Here is a 24524-nt window from a genome sequence, read left to right on the forward strand (position 1 = left end):
CACACAGAGGATAAACGAGTCAAGCAGGCATGAAACAACATGCCTGTAAAGAAAAAGAGAAACTCTGAAAAGGCATAATATTTGGATACCTCGCTCCCTGCCTGGTCAGCTCTTAACTAATTCACACCACTGGAAAATAATTAGTTGTTGCTTTCAGGCAAGACTGAGCCTACCGAGTGTAATTAGGCGTTAAGCCTATAGAGCTCAGTCATTTTGTGACCTTAGCTACTATGGTACAATTGATGGTATTCAGCCTATTTTTAAACAATTCAGCCACATTTTCCGAGCGAAAATTATTTCTCAAATAAAAGTTGTGAATTTTGCACACTGAGTAAAAATCTGTGTTTTATCAGAGTTGAAATGACGCAATTAAATTCAACGCAGCACTCTCTAAAATAGGCAGTAAGTTGTCCTGAATGAGTTTATCAATGAGCATTCATCAATGAGTGTGCCACTTAAGGCTGACCACAGACTGCTCTCTAATTCTGAGATTACACAGAATTAGAGACATGCAAGTCTCTGGACAGAGTGTCTCTGTCCAGAGACTCACAAAGTAGCTTGTTTGGATATTTCTTTTCTTCTGCACTCAGCAGATGTCAATAAATGTAAAAACATATTATCTTAAAGTAAAAAAAATACATACATTTCACACTCTATAAATATTTCTTCATGAACGTTGCCTGGCTTTCACCAGACTGGCATCATCTGCCGTAATGGGAGGATGATCAGTGGTGTAATGTGGCACATTTGCTGACTGTTGCTCTTTACACCTGATTCGGCTAACTGCCATAACACAGTAAGAGACACTCAGACTACTGGGCTTCTCTTAAATGCCATCTTCTCCAATCAAATCAAATTTAGAAGTCGAGGAGAAGAGAACTTGATGCTGCAGCGATTACAAGCCTGGAAAGGTGGGGGTAAAAAAAAAGAAAGAAGGAAAAAAAACATTGCAGACTTTGTCTAGCTCCTCATCCTGCTCCATCTCCTTTCCTCCCTCTTGGCCTTAATCCACTTAGTTGGCTCTTCCTGAGCTTGGAGCCTTTGCTTTATTCCATTATAAAGACCCACCATATGATTTGATGTTTATTTCATTAAAAAATGGCCCAATCCATGACCCTTTGTCTAATCCATAATGCAGACTAGTGAGCCGCTATAGTCTGCACCGCAGTCCGGACAGATGGGACCAAAGGGTGCAGGCGTGGAGAGATGGAGGTCAAATGGATAAGGGAGAATTTGAGAGCCATACTTATGAGTGAGCCCTTTCCCAGTGAATATCATTTCACTGATGTAAATGATGATAGAACTGAGACTTTGCTACTCTATCTTTTGATGGTCGGAGATAGCTTTCATATGGTCCAGCGGTGATATGGAAATACCCTCATCTGCAGTTTGAATCCAGCCTGCGAAATGAACATAAATCCCTGGGCTTTTAAAAACTGAAACACCTTCGCTCGGAGCTCATACTGGAGCCGGTGCTTCAGCACATCCCGTTTAACCTTGAGAGAACTGAGCGATGCTGCTGAGTCATTTTCTGTTGACTCGGTCCAATCTGAATCGGTCTGAGTTTGACCTTTCTTTCTGTCTTTGTCCACTTCCAAACGCTTGCTCCACCTTTGGCTGCCCTCTCGGAGCCAGTCTGGTCGACGTTTTCATCTTGTCAACAAATCTCCCACTCATCAACCTAATCTTGCCTGCGTTTGCACCTAATGGTTTATCGGGATCTATATATATATATATATATATATATATATATATATATATATATATATATATAGAGAGAGAGAGAGAGAGAGAGATAATACAGCAGTATTTATCCCTGCTGTATTGCCAGGCCTTGGCCAGACACTCTGACAGCACGTGTGCAAGGGACTTGTCCTGTAGAGGGAACATTTGCACTGATTGATTGGAAGAAAGCTTGTTTTGCTGTCTCTGTGCAGCCTCAATTCAGACCATTAAGAGCAGTCAACTAATAATAATTACTTTTAACCGGGTTGAGTCCAAGCGCCTCAGCCAGAAGCCCAAGGACAGACAATACGACCAGGAAGTGACTACAACCCTCTATCCATCGATAACGCCGGCATATCTCATTACCGTGGCGACCTGCGGCACACTGCCACTCGGTCCTGATCATATAAAATCCATTTCAGTGTGCTGTCCCCGATGGAGCGCCGGCGTAGTGGAATATTCATTATTCAAATTTTAAGCATTGGAAATCCCAATATGTTACAGAGGCCAGATGAGACGAGATGAAATAGCTTAGCCTTTTGTCCAGAGAGCATTGACTAATCGTCTCGCTCCCCAGAATCAATTTCCCAGCCGTAAGCATCAGACACTCCTGATTGTACTGTACTGTTGAGGACCCCCTCCACCGCCATCACCTAATACCCCTCCCGGCTGCCCAGAATAACTTATTGATCGGCGATAATGTTACGGGAGGTGCGGGTGGCCGGGGCGGAAGACGGACCGGCCTCAGTCATTCTCCGCAGGGCTAAATTTGGGTCCTTTGTCATCAGATCTAGTGCATGCTGACACCATCACCAGCCTTCACCAGCACAGTTTTCTGGTTTTGAAGAAAAATTTCAAGAATTTTCTTGAAAAAAAAAAAAGTAAATAAAAGCTCAGTAGAGATGCAACAAACTCCAGTTTGGTGAAGTTTTTAACCTGCTGAGGTAACAGAGATTCTCATTTAAGAGCTGTAATATAAGAACACATGAGAAGGGCATTCATCACATTTTCTCTGGCCTTCCTGTCATCTTTTAATAATTTATGCTAAAAGTAGATGTGGTGTCTTATTTTTAAGCAATGACAAAGTGATTATCTTAAGTTTGAACTTTTCACAAATTCAAAATGGTGCATAGAAAAGGTTCTGATCTAAATAGGATAGAGACCAGCTAAGCAACTTTTCCATATTATGCAGCGTTCAGCCTTACTTGTATTTGATGATAATCTCTTGCTTGCATTCAGAATGAACTGGAGCGATGTCTGGACAGGTAGTAGAAAATCTAGTCTTTTCTTTTTTCATACATTTTAAACATTATCTGTGGTTTCTGCGTTAATTTATGACATATCTTACACTGTAAGTAGTTTACAGTGGGTCTTCTTCCTTCAGTAAGCGCCACTGATCTGAAAAGAAAAATCAAATTTTTAATTTTCTGAGTGGCTAGTAACCAGGAAGACCAAACTGAAATGAATCAGTTTGCTATCACCAAGAAAAAACAACGGTGCAATCAATAAATTTCAGAACTGGGTCATTTCATCTGGTTGAATATTGTGAAATGTTAGCAGATGCAACCAAGAATCAAAAACAAAATTGCTTTGGTGGCTGATTACAAGATATTTTGGGTTTTGCTTCAGGTTTGCCCCCCTGAATATTAGGCTGATAACCTCTCTGTCTCTCTCTCTGATTCTGTTCTGAGCCTGAAAAGTGTCTGTGATCAATACCTACAGGCCCTCTGCCAGAAAGCTGGTGTGTGTGTGTGTGTGTGGGTGAGTGTGTCTATATGTGTGCTGTGTCAGCATCCACTCAGGACTTCATCAAACACTCCCCACACCTTTTCCTCACATGCAGACTCGCGTTTACAGACACCCACATCGGTCAACGCCCCACTCAGACGCTCGTTTTCCCCTTTCCACCTTCTTGCTCGGCAACCCGAACGCCGCGCACACACACAGGCGCACTTGCATACACAAATTCGTCCCACTGCACACCCGTCCCAACGAGGACGTTAAATACCATTCAAATGTCAGCCCCGCCATATTGATTGGAATAAAAACTCTGAAAGGAGGAAGAGATGGCTTGTTGATGCTAAGCAGGTGCATGATCGCCATAACATCGTTCACTGTCACAAAGTTGCCATGTAAGGGTTTCCGGATCCCCTGGCAGAATGTGGATCAGGGATTACGTTCGACCCCCGAGGCCTTTTATTTCTGTCATTAATCATTGTTCGGCGACAGGCACACCCGGATTCCTGCTGAGAGCGGGGTCATTCTGAGAGCCCTCTGATCACGGCCGCTGTGTGTGCATGTCAAAACCGGAGGGTATGTTCACCACCGGGTGATTTTTGTTTCCTGTCATGTATGATTGCAAGAAAAAAAGATAGATGTTAGCACATTCTAGCAGTGCAGCTTGCAGAGTTTGAAAGCTATCCATGTTCTTATTGAATTTTTTTTTTCACTAAAGTGCAAAACTGAGAAGCTAGACTCTTAGCGTTTCCCATTCGTATATCTTATTATGCACTACATCAGCAAACTCTGCTGAATTTATGTAAGAGCTTTAGATACTGATTCCATGAAGAGCTTATTAAACAGTCAGCAGTACATTGTAAAAGATTAAAGTGTAATGAGATGAAAGATGTAATTGCTTTTGTGTGTTTTAACTTGTACTTTGCTTTTCAGGAATTTTAGCAGTGCATAGATTATTTCTGTAAGTTTGTCAAGGCATAGCTTTTCAGACACCATCCATTCATCCATATATTTTCTGTGACCAGCTAATCCTGACCAGAATCACCAGAAGGTCACATTCAAGAGTAAAATACATTAATTTATCAAACATACACAGACTAACTATCGCAAAAGTACGATCCTTTAAATGGCTTTAAACAGCCATTTAAAGGATCTCCAGTTTACCAAAAATTCATGCTCAGGGATTCCTGAAAGGGTGTGAAAAACATTGGAGAACATTCAAACTTTGCACACAAAGACGTCAATCAAGATTCAAACCGGTAGTCGCCTAGCTGGGACGAAACAGTGCAAATGACATATCCACTGTACAGCAAGGAAGCAGTGGTTACCACATAGTAACCACTGCTTGTGGTAACTGGTCTGATTTGACCAGATGTGAGAGTAAATGACTAGAATACACCAAGAGTAATCATCCTGCAAGACAATAGCAGTTTTTTGCTCTTTGGTGCAATTAAACGTGTTCAGAAGTTAGTAAAACCAAATTGTAAAGAAAAAAAAGGGTTGTTTTTGGTAGTTTTTCATTTATTTTTCCGAATGTTTCCATCATGTAACAAACGTACTTTACTGGAAACACCAGGTTGTAATCCTTCCTAGTCCACCATCTGCTCAGAGTATTTTTAAATGATTGTTATTGGAGTCTCTTGATAAAGCCAGCCATCCTGAAGAGCTGAAACTTTGACTAATACGTGTCACAATGTTCAAAGCTAAGGATTAGTTTATGGGGTGGACAAAAAACATTATGTCAGATCTTTTTTTCCTGATGCGCATTATGGGTCGAATGATCAACAAGTCATATAAAAACAGAAAGCAGAAAATGTCAGCCAAGTATTTCAATAGACTAAAACTTAATGGTACAAATGCATCAGTTTGTTGTAGACAGTAGGAATATTTGTTAGGTATATGAATGAAAAAGTTTTTACCAATGATGTTTTGCTAATTTATGCAACACATTGATACCTACTTTCTTAACCAAGTAATGTCGCAGCATTTTGAGGATGTACTGTGGAAACTATGGTCGGGACAAAGTACCCATCACTGTCAGAAAAAAACACTGCTATGATTTTGACTAAATATCAGACTAGGACCTGTTTCTAAAAGACACTGATCCATTTTTTAAGACTCAAAAAAATCCCTAGGATTTTCATCAAATGTCTCTTTCACTTAAGAGTTTCTGCTTGTCTGGGTAAATGTTTTTACAGTGCTATTGTTGTATCTTAGGTAAAGAAACAAAGCCTTTTTATGCTTTTACAACTGAGCATTTTACAAGATGCTGTTGTTAGTCTGCAAAAACATCCAAGTACCTCAAACAACAAATCTCTTATTTAACTGTTTAAAGAGTGTGCTAAAAGAGTCTGAAAAGACCCTAAATCTAGCAGCAAGAAACTGCTAAGTCGGCAACACTGTAACCTTACAAGCTTTCTTTCTTCACTTAATCAAGTATTAATATGGGGTGTGTGCGTGTGTGTGTGCGTGTGAGGGGGTGTGCGTGTGTGTGTGTGTGTAGGCGTGTGTCTTTGTGTGTGACGGACAGAGACAGAGGGCTGAACAAGCCTCAACCATACAAGATTTAGATATTTTCTACAACATAAAATAAAAACAGGTCATAAAAAAAATTCCCATTCACCCTTACAAAGTAATAACAAAACACATTTGTTTGATCAATTGTCATATATCTGAAGAGTTTTAGGAGTAAACCAAAAATGCATCCATGCAAGCTGTCCATCTCAAAGGTAATTTTAAGATCGACCCTCCTGCGGCCCCAGCAGGCCGCTCAGGAGGAGTGTGGCAATGTCATGATCGGACACCAGGGAAGTGGAGAGAGAGGAGTGTCCTGTCATACCAGCACTTTCCGAAACCACCCAAAAAAAATCTTGCAAAAGCGCATACGGGGTCAGTGCGAAATTCCCGTACCGTGCACTAAATAAAAAAACCCGTAGGCTCTAAATTGCCCCGTCTTAACACCATGGAGGGGTTAAGGACATTTTATTGACAACAAGGCTGCTGTCATTGATCTTCACACAGATCATCAATTAATCTAGTTGCAGCAAATAGAAACACTTTTTTACACAAAAGAAATCGTTTTACACAGTCATTTGTTTTATGCCTTATTATGACCAAACTGCAAAAGTACGAAACGGCAAAATGACCGGCAACATCCCCACCTTCTTCCTTGCTTCATTGTATTTCTTTTTAAATATCTAAAAAAAAATTGCCAGCTTTTGATACATAATACATCTGTGCTTGATGAAACGTGTAAGTCTGTGATGGTAAAGGTGCAACAAGCAAGAAAACATTTACTCCTCACCTGGCAGGAACCTCAATGTTGGAGATTGCGTAGAAGTACTTGAGCAGATTGTCTCTCTGGACGTAGGTGCCTCCGAGTGCAGGCCGTAGCAGCCTCATCCTCAGGTTGGTGAAGGTAAAGAAGTCCCTCAGTCCCTTCATACTTTCCATGCGGGTGTACAGGTTGTCCATGTTCTGCAGACGGGGGCCTGCAAACAGAGCAAAGCGCTCCCTCACCTCGAACTTCACGTTCTTATCGTTCTTGGAGCCGACCCAGCGCGAGTACTGCTCAGTGCAAATGACCCGTGTCAGGTTTGTGGGTGAGAGGTCACGCACTCGTTTGGGCTGCATGTTGAAGGCGTCTTGGCAGTCATCGGCGTAGAACTGGTAGGGCTGCCAGGAGCGCCCGTGGTCCATGGACTTATCCAGAACCATGATTGTGGGACGGCCATATTCAAACGTGATCTGGATGTCGTCTGTGAGCTCCAGACTCTTGTTCCAAGACATGGTGATGTTGGCGAGTAGGGGCTCTGGATGTCGACCCCAGGTCACCGTCTGCCAGTAGGTGATGAGGCCATTGCGTTCACGGTCCTGCATCAGCTGAGGAGGGTGAGCCAAGTCTGGGTTGGAGGCATCACACTCGTCGCTGCACAAATATGGGTTCTCCTACAAAAGAGATGCAGACAAAGCAGAAAGGTCAGTAACTAGCCAAAACCTTCTGATACTAATTTGATTAAGCTATTGACAAGAAGTGCAGTTTAGGATCTTTTCAGGAAGCAATGACTCATTGTGCACTCAGCTGGTCACCTATATGACAAAGCTATTGAAAAAAAAAAAAACCTAAAATAAATTACAAAATGCTTTGGTATGTTTTAGGCACAACTCTCTCCTCCAGGGCCATGTTACCATGTGGCTAGATATATGAACTTGCTCCAACAATGTCCAAAAATAGAATATAAACTAACCCATTTTTTCCACCAAAACAAAAACAAAAATCTTAGTAAAGCAGACCCTGCCAAGACACTTGGGAGGTCTGAAAAGTAAACTTGCAAAACAACACAACACGAAGTGTGAAGGTCAGGGGGATCGTGCATCATCACCGTCTTTGCATGGGCAGCAGAGTGCTGCTGCACTTTAACTCTAGAGGATTGATCCTCCACTTCCACCGATGCCAAGACTTTGAAACTGCTGCCCTGCCACACAAGCAAAAGTCAACAGGATTATTCACAGAGCCCCACAAGCCTCTTTCCACCCGCTGCAAGAAATGTATTTTACTCTGATTGGAGATCTTCTTGTGCGACCTGGAAAACAATTTCGTCACCCACTTACTCATAATTGCATAGCCCAAAAAATGCATGGAGTCTGTTGCAATGCTATGGACGCTATTACGAAATGGTAATCTAACCACTGCGGTCACAAATATAATCACCGAATGAACTATTTTCGAAAACAACTCTGTCTTATTATTGAAGTGTGACACGTTGCACACTCGCGTAACAGGGGGTTGTGACTGAAAGACTCACAAAGGCTCAGATTAGCTCCAGCGTTCACATAGCTGACTGTTATCTGCCAGTTTTCTGACAACCCCTTCAAAACAGGAGTCAAAATATTTGCACAAAGAATTCCCAGAGATCTGCGCTCATCTCTCTTGATGCTTAATTTGCTAAATTCAGCTCGGGTTCTGTTTGGTTTGTATTACATACAGACGGCTCGTTGTATGCCCCCAGGAAGCACTAATTACTTTGATAAGGGTTATTATTTTCTCCCCTATTTATTAAAGTCGTGCTGTCTGTCGAATGAGTCAGTTCGTATAGGAACTGAGTCATTCGTATGAAATGAATGAGTATTGATGTTAATATTTCTGTACTTTAAGTTCTCTTAACTTAGAGCTTCTTGTAACTACAGGTAACTGTACACATTTATGCCTTACATCTAAATTTAAATGAATAAGTTTAGGTGTTTCTATCTTTCCACATGTTTTGTTTAGGTCCAGAATATTTTCTTTTCTTTTACATTGATCCAGGTGTTGCAGTCATTTGTCCTCTTTTTTCATCAAAGGAGATATAAATGGCCATTCTTAATTTTATTACATTATGATCAATAACAGTAGTTTGCAAAGAAAATTTCCTTTTTCTCCACTTTCTCCACTTTTTGTTGTCTAAAAACTATGATTGCGTTTAATTCCAATGTATAAAAACGCCACAGCCCACCTTGAAAAGCAGTTTTTATAAAGTAAGGATAACTAGGCTGGGGAAAAAGATGTTCAAATAAATATTTAAATAAACAATTAAATACACAGATTTAGTCACGGCATATCAAAACAAAAACATGCAAAAAAAAAGTGACAAGCTGGAGAAAGTGACCAAATTATTCTGCAAATATTCAAAGAAATATCAGCTTTGAGGCAAGTGAAGACACAATGGCAGGTAGACAGCCGGGCAGTTAACTATGAACTATTTTGTTCTTGATTTAGAGTTAAAAGAATGGTATATTTATTATGACTCCCTAATTATGGAGTGATTTCTTACGCTTGAGGAGGAAGTTCAGAAGGCTGTTCATGGCAGCTGCCAAGGAAAAGAGTGGCTTCTTATGTTTTTTTCCCAATATGTTGCCTGATTTTTGAGGGAAGTGCAATTTTATGAAACACGTGGAAATGTATTGTCTTCCAGTATCAGTAGTTATGTTGCACATTTAACACATAGAAAAGTGGAAAAAGCCAGTCAAATATTTTTGGACTGTGTGAAAATAAGCAACCTCAGTGTAGAAAGCACCAACCACCACAAGTCCATGCTGTCATTAAGTTAGCTTATTTTTTTATTTATTTTTATCATATATGAGTTACAACTAGATACATATTGGATCACAAACTGATGCACTACTAATATAGAAGTCGAGACAAAGTTAATTTTAGTTTGATGAAGCTGCAATTGATTGCCTACATTTTCACCCATAATTTGTTTTTTGACCATCAACCTCAAACCCCCTGCAGCCTTTAAAAGGTTGGATGCAACGTTTCCTTTCACATCATCGACAGTAAATGGCGGCAGAAATCAGCAGGGCGCTTTAACCTGCTCAAACCAAAGCGCACGCTAATGAGCCTTCCGGATATCTGTTCGCAGTGCAGGTTTTGCATGGAAATGTGAGAACTGCCACAGGCTCAGCATACAGATGGAGGAATGTTGTGGGAGTGGCCGGAAAAGTGGAAACTTTTGGGGTGTGTTTTATTTATTTGTGTTCTTCTTTTTGCAACTATTGTGAATTTCAACTTTATTGCCCCCTTTCAGCTCCGCGGAGGCTGAGCGGTCAATTTTCAAAAATATCTAGGTGGAGTATCACATGAAACAGCAGTTTCTTCTTTATGATGTAAGCTCTAACGTGAAAGCAATACCGCGTTATATTGATGTACCGTGCGAGCGTAGATCATGTGTCACCGCTTCTTTGCAGACGTTCACTTTTTCACATCCGGAGCCGATGAGGGGCAGCGTCTGTTGCTGCTGCTAGGGCGGGAAAGTGAGCAGTCACTCAAAGCCACTCTTGCGGAGTAATACCGCAAAAGAGAGAGAGAAAAAAAAGTTGGATTCCTGTGAGGCTAACGTTATAAATCATCTGATTTGTGGTGACAACGCAGAGCGGGAAAACTCTAAACAAAAGCAAACGCTGAGGTGGTGCTGAGGAAAGCTGGGCTCATAATGCATGTGAAGACACAGCTGTGAAGCGACACTATCTGCACGCCGCAAACTGCAGATGATACATCTCGCTTCACACCGGAGCCACATCGCAGCATTGTTTACTACCCGATAACCCAATTAGCCCCATTGCAGCGACTCCGATAGACATCACTGTCAGCACAAACACACTTAGGATGATAATCTACCGCGCACGTAAACAACCGCAAACAGACAAGGTAATTAGAGGCAGACGAGGAGGGCTGCTGCGGATGTTGGGAGCGCGACTAGCTGCCCCGTCGGAGGTCCAGCTGCGCCTGTTAGCGCGCCTCGCGACCCCGCTCCAGACAAATGTTTACACGCTTGGAAGCGAATATTTAGAACGCTGTTGTTCTGGAGATGACCCTTGACCCCACAAATCCTATTGAAAATGACCGCCCTGCCATCCTGTCCCAGATACAGAGTGAACTCCTTCCAGGTTAGCGCTCGCGCTCTCAGAGGGATCCGCCGCACGGGGCTTTTGTGTGGCGGCTTTGTGCGCAAGCGAAGCAGCAGCGCGAGCAGCGATAGAAATAAGAGCTCGGGCAATTTTTCTTACACTTTGTTGGAGCCCGTGTGTCAACCAGCTGCATGTTGCGGCTCGTCAGTTTGCTCTGACCTTACAGAGCCCTTCGGGATTAGCTACAGTAGAGGTGATATGCGCTGTACAATAATAGAGGCGGGAAGATTTTCATCCCCCACAAGAGCTTTACGCGAGGTTATGTCTAAGCCCTTTTGTGCACCTTGTCCTCCTTATCCCCCTCTGCCGCTGCTTTGTCCCCGCTCCTTGGCATATCTGCGCCAGTAGAGTCACAAACTCCCGCAAACACGCTCTGTCTCTGTGTGATCCAGGCCTAATGCTGCAGCAGGTGGCCCATGTTGCTAAGCTCCTCCAGCAATTATCCTCACTGGGCTCTTGCCTCCACCACAACAGCTGCCATTATGCCCCAGTGACGAGTGGATTCCTTGTTTTGACTTGAGGGAGGACAATGAGAACCAAGACAATAAGGAATAGTATTCGAACCCTCTCCCAACTTTTTCACTCTTGTCACATTGCAAACAGAAAATGTCAATGTGAGTACAGCTGTGAAGTTAAAAGCAAATAGTTTGGAAAGTAACTAAACTGACTTTTTGAATAAGTGCTCCCTAGAATCACCTTTCTTAGTTTTTTTTTTCTTGCAGCCACCTTTCACAACAATTGCATTTTTTAATTTTCGTCCACGCACACTTGAATGTCCTTTTATTCAAACCATTCCATTGTAGCTCTACCTCTATGTTCTTCAAGGACATCAAAGTTGCCCTGACTCACCCAACTTTTAAATCGTTTTGAAAGACACATCTTTCCAGCCCAGATTTTAACCCAGGTTGAGCTGGACTCCTGCGATATTCATGTTAGTGTAAAAGTCAAATACCATCACCAGTTTTGTAGAATAAGGCCGGTGTAACATCGTTGGTATAATGTCCACAATATTCGTTTTCTGTGAGTGTGAAAAAACACAATGCTTTCCTACTTCCTAAATATCACCTTACAAGAGGAACGTTGTCACTATGACTTATTGCTCTTAATTACTTTTAAAAAATTCAAAACAGATTCCCCGCCCCCCCAGGCAAAACACTCTGACAACATGTATTTATATGTTCTTTACCTGCTTCTCATCTCCCTTCCTGTTCATTTCTCTCCACTCGAAACGTGCCGCTGTGCTCTCCTGCTCTCTCTTCTCCTTCCACTCTCAGAAGTTTCTATCTTATATTGGTGGCGAGGGGAATAAAGGCAGGCACACACACAACACAATTTATTATGTTTTGAGGAAACATCAAACAGAACGACCTTCCCATTAAAAAGGCCACAGAAGGGATGAGAAAGGGATATTGCTTTTCACTTATGACATCTTTCCGTCACGCTGGAAGTTCTCTTTCAAGGAGAGTGATGGCGGTTCCTCTCCGTCTGAGTATTGCCTGACAAATCTGCACGTGCATAGAGGGGAATACAAACATTTGGGTATCCCTAATAAAAAACAAACAGTCCCTTTAAGTAACATAAGTGTGGGACTGCACATATTCTTTATCTTTTAAGGACTGAAATGAAACAAATGTGAAGTTTAGGAAAGTGGCTGGTAAGCAGAAGTGGGCAATTTTGGTTTTTGGTCTTAGAGATTCTCCAACACCTTTTTTCAAATTGGTGTACATTTAGTTCAAGAAGAGCGGGATCGCCTCTGCTTCAGAGCTTCACAGTAACTCATAACTTGTTCAGGCAGTCATAAATAAAATAAATAAAATTTCCTCTAAGCAGCTGCAAACTCTGAGTTGCATGTCTGTGTTGGATTTCTGTTTTTTTGGGTATTTTTTTTTTTACATTTATTTTACTTTATTTTATATTTTGCCCTACGATTGCTTAGAGAGCAACAATCCTCTTAAAAAATAAAATTTTATTTGAATTCAGGAAGAGAAAATAAGAAAAAAAAGGAGCCACAGATGGCTGAGGTGAAAAGTTCTGCACAAGTGTGAAGGAGGAACAGATTAATAAGACGCAACTTCAGCGGTTCATCACAGTGTAGTCAGAGCCAAAGCAATAAATACTCAAAGACATAATTTAGTAGGTTTTTAAAAAAATGTAACAAAGTGTTCTCCGTTTTCATTTGCAGCTATAAGCATTTACTATCCCTATCAAAGTTTAATTCGTTTTATGCCTTTTCACAAATGAAGACCTCACAGACTTCCATGAAAGAGCTGAGATTTCTGAGCTGGACAAAGCTTCCAGATTTTCGAGGAACTGGCAACAGTTCTGGTAAAAATCGCTCAAATAAAAACTAAAAGGCCAAGGGGGAAAAGTAATCATAGTGCTGTAAGTAGGTGCTAAATCCTTTGATGGTAAGACTTAACCAGGCAGAGTGCTCAAAGGTATGCTTCCAGTTTCATCTATAAAATAAGTGCTTTAGCATAAAAATGAAATAAATGCTTTATCTCTAAATCCAGTTTAACAGCACAGTCACCTTTTACTTATTTAACTATTTTTAAAAGACACCATTTTAACTCAATTTATCCAAACTCTCGCATGCTGCTGCTGGTATATTTATGAATAAAACACCATATAATGTCCTAGGATTTTATTTATTTATTTTTTTTATGTTTTTTGCTTTAATTACCTGAAACGCTGTTTATTGGTTTCTTGTGAAATGCCTTCCCCGGCACCAAACAGCTCTCGGCGCGTGTAAATGTATCTTAGGTGTGCGTCTGCGTGGGCAGGTGTTGTTTATGTCTGCATGTGTGTGTGCGTGCGTGTGTGTGCAAGGAAAAAGGAAAAAAAAAAAGAAGAAATGTTTACTGTAGGCATGTGTGACTGGAGGAGGAGGGGGAGGAAGAGGAGAGAAGGACAGAGTAGAGACATCATGCTGCTCCAAAGCAGCAGCAGCTGAGCTCATCTTGCTAAAGTCCCCACAGTTGGACCTGGACATGTTATTTAAAAAAAAATCTTAACTTAGACTACAGCAGATGCACTTCACTGGGAGAACCACGTTTTCAGCACAGTTGCTGTTTTCTCAGTAAGCACTTAAGAGCTGAATTCGGGGAAAAGCTGCTATATTTTATTGATGTTTTTCAATCTAAGGCCAACCACAAAGCAAGAGCAAGAAAAGGGGGGTTTAGGGCTTCAAATCAACTGAGATATGGATTGTGTAACAGAATATTAAGTTATTTCTTTATTGTTCGATGTTGGAAGTGCAACAAACTTAAAGTATAACAGGTTTTTATTAGAAGACACTATTCCTCTTGGTAAAGCACAGCAGCTATACAGGATGTCACTGAATTGACACCAGGTTTAATTAAAGTACCTCATACAGCCTCAAGTTTGTCATTGCTTCACCTAGAGAGTTGCACCTCATTTCTTTGCTACTTTGAACCTCTGACATTTTTTTTCCCCCTCCGACTGACGTTAATAATCTATACACTTTAATAATAATTTTGAGTCCTGTAATCATATCTTTTCAGGGCAGGTTGAGGACTCTCGTGTTGCCACCCTTTGTGTACCTGTGATATCTCTAGAAGTTTAAGACTAGTTTTTTATTTTTATTTTAAAATAGCTTTCAGATACTTTCATCTTTTCTTATTATGAAGCAAAAAATAAAAAATAAAATTTTATATATATATATATATATATATATATATATATATATATATATATATATATATATATACATAACACATACCAATAGGTAAATATTTCAGCATTTAAAGACTTTAAATCCAAATGAAGATGTCATATCATGCAATATAAAAAAATTAATGTAAAAAGAAGGTAATTTGGTTAAAAATAATTGGAGTTTGGAAAAAGGAGGACAGTCACTTGTTATCCAGGAAATATTTCTTTCTTTAGAAAAGCAGTTTCTAAATTACTCAAACACACTTATTACATGACTGTTTTAAAGTAATTAAACTGAAGTTATATTTTATAGTGAAAGACAAAAAAAAATTTCTCAAGAATTCATCTTAAATACTCTCCTATTGAGCTTAAAAGTCTAAACATAGTTCTGAAGTTCCTGATATGGAGCCATGTTGGAAATCTTCTGATTTTGACTCAAACTAAAACCAAACATAAAACAAAAATAAGGACGTTTCTGAGAAATATGTATATTCAAGTACTTTTATAAAGCTAAAGACATCTAGTTTTCCTTTGTTTAATATAAACCACATAATGCAAAAACTTTTGGAATAAAAGAAATCTCAAGTGGAACAAAGAATGATTTTAACACTTCAAATCAAAAAGTTGCAACAAAGATTGTTTTTTTTTTCCAAGCCATAATTTTTAAAAGAAATCTTGCATTTATTTGCTAAGAATCTACAGCTATGACCACATCTGGAGCAGAAAAATGTCAGACTGCTCAAAAAAATAATGCTTTGCGTTGACCGTCTGCGTTACCGAATCCCTCACACTTGTAATCATGCTCAGATTGTTTCATAGCTCCTACATACGTTTCCTCCTCTTCAAACACGTATCTGTCCAGAGATCCTGGTTGGTTGATAAGGTGGTTTACTAAGTCCACCTCAGGCTGTTTAAGCGCCTGCGGCCAATCCCTCTTAGAATCACCTCAGTGAAGGATAAATCTCACTTAAAACTATCCTCCCGTTCTGCCAACACATCTAAACGCTCTCAGATCACTTTCAACCGCGTCCTAATGGGAAAGCGAGCCACACCATTGCATCACTACACCCTCCCCCATGTCGGTTGTTTGTACGTTCGCTCTCGCTGCCTGCTCTCCTCGACTATCTGTTCCCTTCGCCAATTACTGTACGCCTTGCAGCGTGAGACCAGCTCCTGCTGCACCCGAATTCACCCCCAGCCGAGTTTTATCAGGACACTGGCCACCTGGGCTATCGTTTACACCAAGGAAGTTCATGTAGATTTGGCCCACTGCTGGATTTAGATGCCCCCTCCCCAGCCCTTCCTCTCGTGTGGCCTTGATGGGCCACTGCTGGGCAGGGCAGGCCATCCGGGTCTGGCAAGGCTACACCAGGCAGTGAGCCTGAATTATGGCCACAGGCCCAGTCTGAGATGCACTGATCCACACTACCAGCTGCCATCTTTCTCCCCTTCCTGCATGCTCCCCTTCCGCTGCTGCGCGGCTCCTCTCTCCTCTCATGTCTATTTTTAGAGCTGGCTGATTTCTAGCTTCTAAAATGGGCAAATGTGTTGTGGAACAGCAAGGTGTACATGTGTATGTGTGTGTGTGGTTTTTTTTTTTAGTTGTTTTTGTGTCTTCCTTAGACATGCTAACGCACACTCTCAGCCAACTTGTCCACATGTTTCTCAAACCCCGACCGGTCCCTGTTAACGCCACATTCTGACACACATGCACATTCCCATTAGCATTCGACTGCTCTCTGTTCTCCACCCAAGGGAGATGGCTGATTGAAGGTTTGGTTTCAACCCCCCCCCTCCAAAAAAGAAAACACAGCAACAAACAAAAGCCAGACCCTTCTAAATGCAGCATTTTTGAGTGCCTCTGCGGGACAGTAGAAGGGTTTCGTCTTTATGCTTCAGCTTTGATCTGGCCCACCTCTTTCTTATCATTAGCTGCCTATCTGCAGCATTCTTGCCTTGCATATCTTTGCTCCATCACTCCCTACAAGCACTATAGTAGATTATACAATGAAACTACACACACACACACAAAAACTACTGAAGCTCCTCATGCAGCACTGGTGACAGTAGCATCTTTTTCAAAGTGCTGGAAGCGTGTCACGCTGAAAGAAGCCAACATGATGCTGGCCGCGTTGGCTGTGCAGACACGATACCGCATTCCCAAGAAACGAGTTAGATGAATGGAGTAGGGGAAAAAAATAGATCCCTATAGAGAAGGAAGAAGCAAAACTTACTGTAAAGGGATGGAAGCAATGGAAACCGCTATGCTTTAAAAAAAGAAAAGTGAATTCTCCCAGAGTGTGTAGTAACACTCGTTCTGTAGGGTGAGAGATGGAGGGGAAAAAGTACTTTGCATCTTCCGCAGCTTATCTCAAGTCTTTTTATAGATGAACGACTCGGCTCGTTGGATATGAAGACTTAATGTGTGTGTATATATATATATATATATATATATATATATACACCCAAGTGAGAAGAATTTTACTCGTGATTTGTGGCTTTGCTGAATGAGTGACTGAAAAAGTAAACCAATTAAATATGATGCTGACTTTTCTGTGTAGCTGCTAAAAAGGCTAAAAAATGGAACAGGAAGTGGATAGTTATTGTAAGCATATTCTGTTAAATGGACCATACAGAACCTCTCACAGTGACACAAAAAATAATACCAACAATGCTATAATTAGTGTAAAAGTGTAGAACTCTTACTCAGAAAGCTGACCAGCAGTGTGCAGTAATATAGCCAGAGAACTGCACAAAGGAGCATGTTTTGATGAAATTCTAATACACATTGTTATCAGTGCTTCCAAAGGCTGCAAAAAAAAGACAAAAAAATGAACATACTAAGTGTTACATTTATTATAATATAATGTAGACTTTGTTGTAAATGTAATTTTTTTACAGAGCACAAAAGGAGAATAAACACCCTGCCATAGTTTTAAAATGATTATCCCTGTTTGCCACATCCAGAAATATTCCACATTTGAATTCATTCATTCTTTTCTGTGACCGAATTAAAAGTGTAGTAGTCTTCTTTCAACCAGCAGTGCTTAGCAACAGGTGGGGGAAGGGGGCTTGCTGCATTATTCTGTGCCCTGCACAGGTGAAGGAGACACTGGTCACTCCGACACTTGTCAGTGGCACTGAAATGAAATGTCTACAATCAGTAGCAATAGCGTGATAGAAAAAGTTAGGAGTTTTAAAGCTTTTCGGATATTCAGTATGTCGTTATTGATAATCGTCCACGCCTAGTGCATATTAATAAATGATCGCCAATTGCCAATTTGGTGTCTCTAATGGAAGCAGTCAGGGAACAAACACTTGTCACGCTGCAGAAGACTTGAGGCAAAGGAAGCCTCACATGCTCAGTGGACGGTTATACGCTTCAGAAAAAAATAGCCTCTCTGAGAAAAGTAGTCAGTGCATTTTGGAATATTAAGCTGACGTCTCTCATTTCTCACGTAAACGCTACTCTCTAAAAACCCCCTAATCAGAGCAGTTTGGGACCCGTTTCAATCCCCACAACCACAAATGACCTTACGGGAACCAGAACTTTCCGCCGTACAGCTCCCATCCCATCCCACAAGAAAGTGCTGACTAAGGCCAGACTCCTTCCTGTCCCGCCCTCCATCACCCTTCTTTCTTTCTGTCTCATCAGCTGTGCAGCACACTCAGGATCCTTGGGGTTGAAGCGTCGCCAGCCAACCCCTTGTAAGGAAGCCCATTAAGGACTGCATCAATATTTCATCATCGCTCACTCAGAAACATAGTTATAGAAGTTTCCAGGCCCGGGCCATTAGGGGGCAGACGTCAATACGTTATGGCAGCAGGCATCACTTCACCTCTTGCCTCACTCAGGTCCATCTAATCTCTTCAGCGGAGAGGTTTCACTCAAAAACAACGGCGGCTTCCGCTGCTAAAACAAGTCATTAACCTTTAGGTATCCGAGGTACCACGTTAATTCTGTTTAAACCACTTCACATGTTAATTATCACCCTATGCCAGAAGGAGGTGCAAATTCTCCCAAAGTAGCAAATATCTTCTAACTTAGAAAAAAAAGAAAGAAGTAGATGGTTAACAGAATTGCATTATTATATAACATGATATAGACAGACCTACACACCGGTTCTAACACTGTTTGTGAGATTTTGAGTCACGACCGTGGAGACAAGTCTGGCGCCTTCTGCGGCGGTCATCGCCAGTGAGTGGACGTTCAGTGACAGCGGGTCGATTGTCGAGGAAAAAAAAAAAAAAATCTCGTCTCTCACACACAATGAGTCAAGACGTGAGTCAAAGCTCAGATAGAAAACTCCTCATTGAGCACAGAAAGGAAGAGAAACCTAATTCCAGCCTTATGATTGAGATTTTATTACCCTTATTTCAAACTATTACACCTTCATTAGCCAGGACTGGCCTGCAGGCTTTAGTAGACATTTTAACGAGTTTTCTTTTTTTCTCCTCCCCTCAGCTCATCCTGTAGTGTCCTTGGAAGTGAAAGGTCCTGATGTCTGCATTTCATCCGGAAGACTTTGGAGCTCTTTCTATGAGTCTAAAATGTGAGTTTGACTCTAGGTCATAAAGTTCATGTTAGGTGGCAAAAAACGTCAATGTCTTTTCAAGGTCAAATGCTTAAGTGTCAATCTTGCTCTGACTTCTTGCTTTTCATCCTTTGTGTCACCCTCAAGCTTCACATTGTCTCAATCCTGTCTGGCACAACCTTGAATAAAAGTTTCCCAGCTCTACAACGTCACACTCTGTCACTAACCACAAAGTTTGGCACGTAGGAGGGCACTCTTTACTTATTAATACACTGAGGAAATAACTGATAAAATCACAGGTGCACGACTCAACCTACCAGAGTGCAGAACCTCTCGGGTGGATTTCCACACGTGATTCCGGGAGGATCCACCTTGATCCGCATGTAGTCCTTCATGGACGCGGGACTGGGCTGGCATGCGTAATGTTCCCACACCGAGCCCTCGTCCGTGCTCACCAGGGACTTGCACATGTTGTACTGGCCGAGGGCGGAGGCCAAACAGTGCAGCAGCAGCAGCGACAGCAACAACGCAGCCCGGAGGAGCATGGCAGGCCTGGGGAGTGGCGTAAGGAGCAGGGTCCGGCACAGGGTGAGGGGGCCACACGGCTCAGAGGAGAGGAAAAGCGCATGGAGGGGTGATCACAGGGAGAACTTGAGCATCCTTGACAACCGTACGACTTTTTTTTTTTTTAAAGAACTCGTCTCTTTTAGCTTTTGATTGCAATCCCTCAGGTGAAAGGAGACAGGTGGATGTGCAGCTTTCACTCAGCGTCGCCTGACAAACACTGACGTCCCCCCGGGGGAGAAACGAGAGAGAGAGACAGAGGTGAAGAAGTTTGTTGCTCGGGACGGCTGGTTTCCACGGGAACGGATGGGCGGATACCGCTACAGAGAGGACTCTCGGTGTGCACTTTTACCATAATGTTGTAGGGAGTTGGGTGGGAGATGCTCACGGGAATCCATGTTTCAGAGAGCGGGGTCCTGCAGCGGAACAGTGGCACCGGAAGGGGAAGGTGAAAAAACAGCAGCCGCTGTGTCTCCGGCTAGATCCATTGAAGGGGCTCAGACCGCCTGGGCTCCTCTTGTAGATCTGGAGCGCTGTGAGTACAATAAGAGGAAAAGTTAATTTAAAAAAACAAAACAAAAAAAAACATAGAATTACATTATTTATTCCCGACATTGCTTGTTTTGCAGCCTAGAAACTTTTTATGAACGAAATTCATCATAACCACATACTACTTGCCACACTACTTCTTTGTTTCCACTAAGAGTGTAAAATTGAAGTTGTCCTCTCTAACCTGCGGTGCATTGCGTTTCAAAATTATTGGCCACGTAAAACCCGCCAAAAAGCGCCTGTCTGTGTTCCTTAATCTTGTGCGTAAAAACACGTGCTGCTGCCCGGTGCGTGTAATTCCTCTTGTGCTGCAGAGTGGGCTACAGATGTTGCAACCACGATTACACTGTAAAAAAAGTACCAGTCAACATCTATTTGGGTCATCCTTTTATAAAAATTATTATTATTATTATTGTCATCACTATTATTATTTTACTGGAGCTTGTGCAAAATGCGGAGTTGGAAGAATATATTTTGCGGCTCCGTGGGAGGGGGGTGGTGGTGGGGGGGGGGGGGTAGTTTTCTTTAGGCTCATCGGGTGCATTAGAGAACCCTCTTAGCTATTCTTATTTCACAATTTTAAGCGGAAACTCCAAAAGTTTTACAGCCTCGTTAATAACTTATTTCAACTCTATTTATATATATTTTTTCTTCTTCTTTTTTTCGCGAGCATTGATAAATGAGACACAGATTGCGCTTCTAATCTGTGTCATTTTCAGGGATTGTAATCCGACCCTCACCCGCCTTGCGACACAAGTCCGGTCCGCGAACAGCACGTCCCGACCCATGCAGACTTTGTTCACTTGACAAGTAGCCCAGGCGGTTTTCCCTCGTCACCGATTATTCAGGGGTGTGTCAGTTTCCACAGTTATGCACCCGACAGTGCAGCACCGCTCACACACACAAACACACACACACACACCACACACAAACTGTTTCTTGACTCGCCTGCCTTTTCTTTCTAACTGATTCAAATTAAAGCTCAAAGAGGCCGTCTGTCCACTCCCGACAAAAAAAAAAAAAACGTAAGTGCTCCGTTTTGCGTGCACATACGTCCAGCAAGATAAACGCACCGTGTGGCGAAATGCTTGATCAGATAGAGCACTTACTTCTTGCACGCGTCTCTCTGAGGCCAGTCAGCACTATAAATCCGCTCCGATCATCCACTGTACTCGCTCCCCGCCGCCGTCTCCTCACTGTACTCCCGATATCAATCTGCCCTGCGCGCTGTTTGATGCTTTTTCTAAAATAATAAAAATATATATATATATATATATTCTTATTCTTATTTGCAGTCCGCCGCCGGATACTTTTTTTTTCTTTCTTTTTTAAAAAATCTTTCTTTTATCCCAGCGTAGATGGCCGCGCACTGATGGCTCAGCGGTGTCCTAGATCTGGGATCGGCCGGGAAAAGAGGAATGATTTCCACCGTCAGGGAGTATCAAAAGTATAAAATATTGAGTTTGAAGAAAGGCTTGAGCCCGCCCCGATCAGCTGCCCCCTCTCCTCCTCCTTCCCTCCTCCTCCTCTTCCCACTTTACAAGCTTCGGGTTTACCCGGGATGCTCAAGGGCAGAAAGAGAGGGAGGGGAGGGGGGTGGAAAGGGCTTTATGGAAAATATCACCCTCCCTCCTCCTCTTCCTCCCTCTCTCTCTCTCTCTCTTCCTCTTTGTTTCCTATCTCCCTCTCTCTCTCCCTCCCTCCCTCTGTGTTAATGCCGAGGCTAAATCCTTTTACCATCACTTTCAATCACTATCTCAGCGTCTATCTGCTCCAGTCCAGCTGCCTGAACCGGGGCGGTGCAACTTCGCGAGTCCGCCACTGTTCTCAGCTGTCCTTACCCCCCTATCAGGTCCGGTCAGCACCGGGCTCGGTGTAAAGGACCGAGCTGGAAGACGCAGGTGTATCCAAGATTACGACTGTAGTTAGTTTTGAACTATAGTCCCGGGGTGAAAAATAAGAAGCTAGATATGATATGGATTTAAAACGAAGAGTTCACAGTTGAATTCAATTACTTTATCACACTGTACAAGAAATGACCACAAAATATGGTCTATGTAGTTTAAAGAGTTCTTTACATTTTCTTTTATAAGTTCTTTTTTTTTTTTTTTTAAATGACTGCGTTAAAGTTTTGGAGTGCATCGCTCTCTTCTGTGGAAGCCATGCGCTGGTGCTTCATTTGTGGGAAAACTGTGATTTTGCCTCTTGCGAATTTCCAGGAGGAATTCTGACAGTTCGATCATATTGGCTCATTTTCCGACGTATTATAGGAGTCTGCGTGTCCAAAATCAAGATTTAGAACCAAAATATATGACAACGATACTTCACTAACTTGAGAGATAATCGGCATTTAAATTTAAATGCATTTTTACAACAACAAAAAAGCTTACATGTTTAAAATGGAAGTGAAACAGATAAGAGGCACTGGAATTGTTGATTGGGCAAACTGACCAGGAGCACCACACTCAGGTGCACATTGCTTCAGTCCATGTTTTCTACCCCCATTTTTTCCACTTGCCTTGGGATAAGGCGGTCCTAAAGAAAGGGAGAAAGAGAAAAGAAAGAAAGAGACATAAGAGAAAGAACTAAAGGAAACAAGAAAGAAAGAAACACAACATGCAAAAAAGGAAGAAAGAATGTGATTATGAACAAGCATTATAGATATCAAACTGAGTTTCCATGAACATCTGGGTCAGTCTTGTACTGTTTCCATAGTAGAGGTCAAGTGGGAAAAGGGGTGGGGAGCAGTTTCCACCCCTACACAATGCCAGGTGTGTTTGCCTCATTTGCTTTTTATTCTGATAGTCATTTACAACATGCGAGTATACAATTTAAAAAAAGGTTTAATTGGCTCTTGTGGCCTTTATTTTATGGTGAATTAACAGAAAAGTGGGTAATGAGAGAAAGGGGAAGACATGGAGCAAAGGTCAGCAGGCCGGGAATCGTACCTGCGACGGCTGAATGGAGGACTAAGGCCTCCATATGTGGTTTGTGCTTAACCCCTGCACCACCACAGCACTCCAAGTATACAATTTTTGTAATCTGAGACAAAAATTGCAATACAGTAAACGATAAAGTAATTTTCCATGAAGACTTTGTCAATAAGAAGAAAAACTATCTATAAAACATGTTACATAAAAGTGATTGCTCTATAGACTGAATTACAGATGTGCCTAACTGGAAATTAGTGTTTAAAAAGTGCACTTGAGCTCAAGGTTAAAAAAAAGAGAAGGTTTTTGCCAATTTCTGGTATAGAGAACAGAGTTTATTAGTGCAACTAAGATAAATTAGCCAGGTCCTGAAGCAGCAGTCGGCCCAAACCACCATACTACCACCTCCATGTTGAATGTCAGGATGATCCTCTCTTTCTGAAATGCCGTGTTAACTTCATACAATACTTAATGGGAATCAAACATTTCAAGAAGTGTCACTTTTTGTCTTGCTAGTCCACAGAATAATCCCAGTTTGGTGGGACTTTTATGAAAAGTCCCACCAAACTGTGGCATATTGGTGTGCGTCTGAAGTGATGTGGGCGCTGAAACCATCTGTCGCGGTGAAGAGGTCCAGTCTACTGTCTTCTACGTTCCTACCCTCACCTGTGGCCACAAGCTTAAGAATGAAATCAGGGTTAAAAGCCTCTGCAGTGTGCTTGGACTTAAATTGTCTTTGTAACCCGCTGTAGATGGATATACAATTACTTTGATTCTCATTGGTGCTCAATAAGGTGCTTCTTTAAGATCTTTTAGCCTACTTTCCAAATATTAGAGTAAATTTGTGATTAATTATTTGTGGGGTTATTATGTTTTAAATATTGCACTATTTTTTATACGTTGCGATTTATCTGGTTAAAATGTATTTATTTAGTTTTTGTCTGTTTTTCTTTTCTTATGTTCAATCAATACCTTTTTCAGACGTTCTTCAGAAGTTTACGACGCGGCTCCCTCTACGGCTTCTTGGATGCCGTAACACTGCACTAACACATCTCTTGAGTTAGCTCAACTCAATGTAACAGCCGTGCAAGTAAATTAACTCTCAAATTAAACCTGCCAAAAACATGAAGCAGAGAGGAAGTGCAACAATGCAGAAGACTCGTATATTATTGTTTTAACTGTGCAACCTGCAAATGCAGCGTCCACTTCAAAGCTTGTGAATGCTGAAGGATTTCACAGCGGATTTGTGAACGAAGTCCGAATATCGTATTGGAGAATAATTAATTTGCATGCTACGACACTTAGCTAATTGAATTATGCTTCCTCTACGAGAGAGAGCCAGGTGTGAGAACAATGCAATCAA

At 41.7% G+C, this 24524-nt stretch overlaps 1 protein-coding gene across 5 annotated transcripts in view; it reads right to left on the reverse strand.

Annotated features, from left to right (window-relative positions):
- The window catches only part of ntng2b (netrin g2b), an 88375-nt gene extending 66599 nt beyond the window's left edge, over positions 1-21776 (reverse strand). For 2 of the 5 annotated variants that reach the window (XM_081613299.1, XM_081613298.1), the window contains exons 1-3: positions 21341-21775; positions 19436-20215; positions 6767-7410 (exon numbers count right to left, since the gene is read on the reverse strand). In XM_081613299.1, the coding sequence (XP_081469425.1) occupies positions 6767-7410; positions 19436-19663 (872 nt within the window). In that variant the 5' untranslated portion in view covers positions 19664-20215; positions 21341-21775. Of the gene's footprint in view, positions 1-6766; positions 7411-19435; positions 20216-21340 lie in introns of all 5 variants that reach the window. The other 3 variants (XR_014090087.1, XM_081613300.1, XM_081613297.1) reach the window with 3 other exon arrangements.
- Between the last annotated feature and the right edge of the window lie 2748 nt (positions 21777-24524).

This window comes from Poecilia reticulata, chromosome 12 (genome assembly GCF_904066995.2).
Source record: "Poecilia reticulata chromosome 12, P_reticulata-male-v2, whole genome shotgun sequence".
In the NCBI taxonomy this organism is placed as follows: Eukaryota; Metazoa; Chordata; class Actinopteri; order Cyprinodontiformes; family Poeciliidae; genus Poecilia; species Poecilia reticulata.